Consider the following 7,839-nt stretch of genomic DNA (forward strand, 5'->3'; position numbering starts at 1 on the left):
AAGATTTCCCAAGGATATTGAATCTGATAAGTTCACCCAGTAGAGAATGTGAAATGTGAAGTTTGGATTTTTTTTACCTAAATTCTCTGGCATAATTGTGTGGTACACCGACAGAGCATTTTTTTTCTGAGACCCTCAATTTAATTTTCTTAAACATGCATCATGAGGTAAAACACCTGCAAGATCCCGAAGACCTGGAATAATCTAGATTTTTAGATTACCTAAGTTGACCACACAGTAATCTTCACTGTCTTTTCTCATTAAATAGTGTGAGCTTTGTTTTTTTCCTTCAAAAGCTTTTTCTGAGCTAACCCCTCATATGTAGCTATCGTGTCATTTTTTTTGATACAGAATGAAGACAAATTTCCTTAAACATCTTTGTCTGCAAAGTAGTTTGATGTGCAGTCGGAGATCATTATCTTACAACTCTGGGGGATGGATGTGCTCTGTCTTCTCTGGCCTGTGATAAAGGGTTGAATGACCTCTCGTACAACAAAGATACCTTTTTACTTTGGGGCTCAGCTGGTCCTCGTTCAGTCCCGCTATGCAGGTGTAGGGCTGTACCTAACCCCGCCCTCTCTCTGCCCTGTAGGTAGCATCGCCTGCCTCTGGTGGGACCCTATTCAGCGGTTACTCTTCTCAGGAGCCTCTGACAACAGCATCATCATGTGGGACATCGGCGGACGGAAAGGCCGCACACTCCTGCTGCAAGGCCATCAGTGCGTGGCTGTTTTTGGGGGTGGGGACGGAATTGGAGTCTGTGGGGGGTGGGAGCAGGGCGGCATTTGTATTCTGCTACTGCTTTCTCAAACCCCATCTGTTAAGACAGCCATTTGCTGGGGCTCACTCAGTCCCTTTTAATAGCTCTTCTGTGAGTCCTGAGTGTCTGATGTTGTAGAGCAAAATAGAGCCCAGGGTCTTCTTCCTTCTTAGTCCAAAGAGCACTTGCCTCCTGCCTCTCCCGAGGAGTCACCCTGTTGAAATACCTGCGCAGGGCACAGGGGGTTAAGGAGGGCAGATGAGGACTTTCACTGTGGAAGATCGCGTGGAATGCCATGCTGAGCCTGTCTCGAAGTGGGTGCCTGACTTGTTCTTTTATTCTGACACGTAATGTGTGGGTGTGGTTTGACACAGTTACCTAAGCTAGGGCACTGTAATACCCAGGCTCCTGCCTTCTGGTTTTGAGAGGGAAAGGACATTGGCCTTTCCTTTCCTCCCCGTTGGTTAGGCTGTTGCTATTTACCATAAGCAGAATCAGGTTGAAAAGTAGCCAAGGAAAGATTTTTTTTTTTTAAAGATTTTATTTATTTGACAGAGAGAGAGCACAAGCGGGGGAGTGGGAGAGGGAGAAGCAGGCCCCCCACTGAGCAGGGAGCCCGATGCTGGACTCAGTCCCAGGACCCCGGGATCATGACCTGAGCCAAAGGCAGGCACTTAACCAACTGAGCCACCCAGGCGTCCAAGGAAAGATTCTTCATCCAAGTCTGCAGGGCAGGAGATTGTTTCGTAGGGCATCCAGAGGAGGAGTCTGACAAGCACATAGGAAGGGGGCGTATTTTGCCCCATCGTTGTGTGTGCGTGTGTGTGTGTGCGCACAAGTGAGTGCAGGGGTGTGTGTGTGTGTGTATCAGTCTCTGTAGCATCTCATCACCTGTTCTTATGGGTTGTGTTCCAGTAAGGGAGTCACCCCTCCTTTGTTCTTTGTTATGAACAGGTAGGTGAATCTTGCAGGCCTGAAAAGGAGTGGACCACAGCAATTGGTCCTGAAAACGGTAGCCATTGTCTTATCTGTGGCCTGCAATTCTGAGTGACTGACTGGAAAGTGGTGTTTATCTCCTAGAAACTATTAAGCTGTATAATGTTACAGAGTGCTGATTCAAGTTTAGACTAGAAGCAATAAGACCATTCCAAATTGTTGGTGATAAAATGCCAGTGGCTAGTGGGTACGGTGAGCGCTGTGAATTGTGCAAGACTGTATGTCAGAGGGGAGACGAACCATGAGAGATGATGGACTCTGAGAAACAAACTGAGGGTTCTAGAGGGGAGGGGGGGAGGGGGGGGGGGGGATGGGTTAGCCTGGTGATGGGTATTGAGGAGGGCACGTTCTGCATGGAGCACTGGGTGTTATGAACAAACAATGAATCATGGAACACTGCATCAAAAACTAATGATGTAATATATGGTGATTAACATAACAATAAAAAATGCCAGTGGCTGGTTCTAGCAAGGGGGGGGGGTGGAGATTGGAGCCTAAGTGAAGACAGGGTCCATGTTTCTCCACATCGAGACAAGTGACCGATGTGTGTTGTTTGCAGTGACAGAGTGCAGTCCCTGTGTTACCTGCAGCTCACAAGGCAGCTGGTCTCCTGTTCCTCGGATGGGGGGATTGCAGTGTGGAACATGGACGTTAGCAGAGAGGAGGTAAGAGAATGAGCAGAGCAAGGCTGGGAATCTGGCTTCTTGGCTTCCCACCCTGCCCGCTCTCGATGCTGACCAGGTCACAGGCAGCCCCAGCCCCTCTCCCTTGTGCTTACCGGTTATCATCTGATAAGGTCCTGTGTGTCACTGCCCCTCGTCCTCTCCCCATGTGAGAGTTTCCACAGTGACAAGCATTGCCCACAGACGGAGCATGTGGGCTGTTTTCAGTCTGGAGATGTGCACCGAGAACCTGCTGGAGACAGTCCCCCGTGTCGCCGGGGCACGTGCTGTGCACAGCCCCGGGAAGCACTGTGGTGGCCCCATGGCATCCCTGCTACCCAAAGCTCTGGGAAGCCTGCTGTGACTAGTGCCAGGGTGCCTCACGTTTTCCTGGGAAAGGGTATCTTTGTCCCCTGCTTTTATTTTCCACTGAGCACGTGTCGACATGGTGTTCTCAGGAGCCCTGAGTTCTCATTTGTTGGGGCCACCAACTAGTTGTGAGACCTTGTTCAGAGGAGTGTCATTATCTGAGTGTCCGTTCCTCCATCCATAAAGTGGAATCATTCAATGACACAACTTCCAAAGCCCCTTCTAGTTCTTGAGACAGATACGCTGATTGTCTAAACCACCTTGCCATCATCTTTTAAATTGAGAAATTTTTGACATATCATTATATGAGCTTCAGGTGGAAACAGCAATTTAGCATTCATATGTATTGGGACGTGACCCCCACAGTGAGCCCAGTTAGCGTCCAGGACCACACATCGTTACAAAACTTCTGTTTCTTGTGATGAGAACTTTTAAGATCTACTCTCTTAGCAACTTTGAAATACACAACACAGCTTTACTTAGCATACTGTACTTCACATCCCCAGGGCTTATGTATCTTGTAACTGAACTTTGTACCTTTTGACCCCCTTCACCCATTTCCCCCACCTCCAGCCTTCTCCTCTAGCAACCACCAGTCTGTTCTCTTATCCGTGGGCAACTTGGTCTTTTTTTTCTATTTTAAATAATGCTGCAGTGAGCATTCTTGACCTTGTCATTGTGTGATTGTTCAATTATTTATTTCAGACAGATTTCTGAATATAGACCTTCTGGGACAGGGAGATGTACGTTCTTAAGGCTTTTGATAGATGTCAGATGACTTCCAGGCAGGATTTCCATTCTCATGTCCACCAGCATGGGTATTATCTGTCTTTTCCAACCTGTGATGTAAATAGCCGAAGAGTTGACTTTTTGTTGATTCAGGAGAGATTTTAGTGTGGGGGACTAAGGACTTACAGTTTAACTTCAGACATTTCCTGAGCTCCTACAGGTGGCTGCCAAGTCCGGAAGCAGGTATTTCTGCATCATAAAGGGCTTATGATGCTGCACGGCACTACACACGTGCTGTGTGGCGTTACAGGAGTGGTGCAGACCAGGTGCGCCCCATCGAAGCAGACGCCAGGCGTGGATGCGCCATTCCCGCCACACTCCACACACGTCCGTTTTGCATCACCTCCGATGATTTGGGAGTCTCATTTTCACTGAATAAACCTCCATCTTTAGCACACCACGGAAGACATAATCCAGGCAACGTTACTCATTTCTAGGCTTTATGGCTGCCGTGCTCTATATGGAGATTCTTGCCTGCTTTTTCTAGGCTTGTAATCTCATGAAGGAAATAGACTATCCTATAAATAATAAAATGGAGTCCATATGTGGAGAAGTAGTAACTGTTAGCTTTTCTAGTAACCTTGTGAGACGAGTTAAGTAGAGGAAATCTTGATTACCTGTGTGCTGGCAAAATATTTTAGTAAGACTTAAGGTAACTCATTATTAAATACATATAACATTGGCTTGATATTACTTGTGGACACTTTCCTTACAAAGCTTTATTTTAACTGTGTTTTACAATAGCTGCTAGTTACAGGCATGGAGAACAGCCAGTATACTGTTTGGTTTCCTGGACCCTAGGCCTGTTTGTTTTGTTGTTGTTGAGAACACAGAAAACTCAGAGGCTGTGTTCCCTGGCTCACATGGGAAGGCGACCCTTGGGGCCAGTGCTGCTGGTGGTTCTCTTAAGGGCTTACCCACTTGGATTTCAATCCACTATGCTTATCCTTGGTAAATTCTTTTAGGAAAAAAAAGTGACAAAATAAAAGCAAGATTCCCACCTTCAGGGTTACACAATTGTGGAGTTTATCTGTATGTCTAGGGAAAGAAAAGACAGCGCCATCACTCAGGCTGCTTCCTGTGTAGGCGATTCTCTTTTTAATTGTCTGTGCAAGATTACCCCTTGCATGCTGGCTGGTAACACATCACGCTCTACTAGCTTTTCTGTCTCAGTAGTTGACAGTTTTGGTGGGGAAGCAGATTATGTCAGAAAGATGCATTATTGGGGTACCTGGGTTTCAGCTCAGGTTGTGATCTCAGGGTCCTGAGATGGAGCCCCACATCGAGCTCCATGCTCAGTACGAAGTCCACTTGCAATTTTCTCTCCCTCTCCATCTGCCCCTCCCCCTCCACACGCACTCTCTCTCTAAAATAAATAAATAAATCTTTTTAAAAAATGCATTATTTTTAGTAGTCTTATTATGTTTTTTAACCAGCTGAGTATAGTGCAAAGGGAAACAGCCTATGATCTATAAGGTTTTGGCCCTGGGTTAGGGTTTGTACAATTTGTAGGACTTCCTTAGGCAAAGGCATACAGGATTAGTCCCAAATTCTCTAGCCCCACACTGCTTGCTTGGAATTTCTTTCTGAGTCACCTGGAAATACTGATTGAGGCAGTTGCCTCCCTGCCAGATCATAACCAGAGGGGCTCCTTTTTGGAAGTAGGCATGAAATGTAAATGAGCAAGTAATAATTAGAATGAATCCTCTTTTTTTTTTTTTTTATTTGAGAGAAATAGTGAGAGAGCACAAGCCAAGAGGAGAGGCAGAGGGAGAAGCAGGCTCCCTGCTGAGCAGGGAGCCCAATGTGAAATTCAGTCCCAGTACCCTGGGATCATGCCCTCAGCCAAAGGCAGATGCTTAACCGACGGAGCCACCCAGGCGCCCCTAGAATGAATCCTCTTTAAAAGAGAACTTTTAAACTAGTAGATCACAGGATGTATAATGGCATACATTAGTGTGTATGGTATACATTAGTACAGTGTAGATTATTGCAGCAATTGGTAATAGCGGGGCAGGGGAATTATTCTTGCTACATCATCTTTGATCAGATGAGGCAGGTGGAACAGGATGTAGAAAAGAGTGAAACAGAATACTTGATTAATGTTCTCCTTTGCTCTTCTTAGGAAAGAAAATTTTTTTCTCTGTAGGGAATAAGCATATAACAGGATGGTTCCTGACAGCGTAGAGCATAGGACTTCATCCTGTTAAAAGCAACAAAGTGATGGGTATTTCTTGCAATAAACTGTTCCGGAAAGCCTGTTTATTTCTGATGTTTTTTGTTTGTTATCTCAAATTACTTCAAGCATACCTTTCTTCCTTTGAGTCCCTTTCCCCTGCAGCTCAGCAAAGTAATATTCTTGCCGAAACCCCTAGACAGAATGATGCTCCTGAGGCTAAGGACCTGGTTCTGTTGGTGGCTACGCCCCAGAACCACATGTGGAAACCTCATGTGTTCAAACCCAGAAGCCCCACATGCAGCTGCTGTGTGGAGTGTGGCGGGCAGGCCGAGGGGCTCAGGCGGTGCTGCTGTGTGTCCTGGGGTCGCCACCCACGCTCTCAGCATGCACAGGTGCTCCAGGATCAGAGCCACGGTTTCTCTGCCTGCAAAATGAGGATAATGTTGCTCTATATCTCCTGGGGTTGTGTGGAAGATCACGTGAAATAAGGCATAGCAGATCCTCGGTACATGGCCTGACTTACATGATACTTTGCATACCAGGCACCGTGCAGAGCACTTTGCCCATATTTACTCATTCCCTCCTCACACCCTTACAAGGGGGATACTACTGCTTGAATCTTGCTGCCCTGAACACGTCCTGCGCTTTGTCCCGCATGCGTGCGGTACTGTGGGAGTCCCTCCGGCGTGGGTCCCAGACGTGAGACCATGCCGTGGGACCTGCATCTCCTCCCCCGTGCTGTTGGCCGCAGGACCCACCGTGGGGGCCGTTGTGCATAAGCACTGTTCCCAAACCACCTTCCCTGTGCTGTGGACCACAGAGACACAGCGGCGATTCTGCATCCAGACGGTACTCTTTCTCATGGAGGTACGCGTCTCTGTTGCTCTTTCCATCCTCCCTTCCTTCCAGTATGTCTCTGATCATTTAAAGGGACATCTCTTCTGTCTCAGCCCACTTCATGTGATTTGTGGGTGCTCTCCCTGCCCCCACCAAGAAACACCTTTGTCATGGCTGTCGTGTGTAGAAATATTTCTAGTGACATAGCTAAAATAAGAAATAGGAAAGCCGAAAGTTCTGATGCAATAGGAAGCAAAATAAGGAAGTAGGGGCACCCGTCCTTGAAGCCCCCAGACATCCCGTTTTGAGTGTTGAAAGCCCTCTGTCTTTACTGCCTGTGTTAGAAGGGTTGCTGTGATGCAGGGTCTCTGCTCTCCCAGCATTGTCTCCTCTTACCACAGATACTTTTCTTGACATCCCAATTTCAAGATCAAAAAAGGATTATTTCGTCATAGTCTTTGGTTTAATTGATAGAAATGCATGTTTTCTATTGTTACTGCACGTATATAATGATAAGTGATTGAGGTTAAATATTAGCTTTGAACAATTTCATCTTGTAATAGGGAATTATTTGTTTTTTTATTTTTTTAATTTATTTTATTTTTATTTTTTAAGATTTTATTTATTTATTTGACAGAGAGAGACAAAGTGAGGAGGGAACACAAGCAGGGGGAGTGGGAGAGGGAGAAGCAGGCTTCCCGCGGAGCAGGGAGCCCGATGTGGGGCTCGATCCCGGGACCCTGGGATCATGACCTGAGCCCAAGGCAGATACTTAATGACTGAGCCACTCAGGTGCCCCTATTTTTTTTTTTAAAGATTTTATTTATTTGAGGGAGAGAGAGAGCAGGAGTGGGGAGGGGCAGAGGGAGAAGCAGGCTCCCCAATGAACAAGGAGCCCAACAGTGACATGGGGCTCCATCCCAGGACCCTGGGATCATGACCTGAGCCAAAGGCAGATGCTTAACCAACTGAGCCACCCAAGTGCCCCTAATCGGGTACAATTTGTAATGGTTTATTTAGAAAAATATTTTCTAAGTTCTTGTTAAAGTAATGCCGAGACTTTAATCATCCTGTTTCAATAAAAATTCATTGAGAACCTAGTCTGTGACAGGCTGCCCGTACACAAAGGTGAGCGAGCGTGGTGAGTGACTGGTTAGTGGTAGAATGGAAGTGTGTGGACAGGGCGGCAGAGGCGCAGATCTAGTGCTGGGGCGGAGGTCTGGGGGCGGTGTGTACACGCGGGAGAC

At 46.8% G+C, this 7,839-nt stretch overlaps 1 protein-coding gene across 1 annotated transcript in view; it reads left to right on the top strand.

Annotated features, from left to right (window-relative positions):
* Window positions 1-7,839, top strand: part of WDFY1 (WD repeat and FYVE domain containing 1) — a 48,076-nt gene that overhangs the window by 32,515 nt on the left and 7,722 nt on the right. The window contains exons 7-8 of the mRNA XM_025890787.2: window positions 593-719; window positions 2,316-2,421. Coding sequence (XP_025746572.1) covers window positions 593-719; window positions 2,316-2,421 — 233 coding nt within the window. The remainder of the gene's footprint in view (window positions 1-592; window positions 720-2,315; window positions 2,422-7,839) is intronic.

This window comes from Callorhinus ursinus, unplaced genomic scaffold, assembly GCF_003265705.2.
Source record: "Callorhinus ursinus isolate GAN/ISIS: 27379988/994484 unplaced genomic scaffold, GSC_fseal_2.0 scaffold2, whole genome shotgun sequence".
NCBI lineage: Eukaryota > Metazoa > Chordata > Mammalia > Carnivora > Otariidae > Callorhinus > Callorhinus ursinus.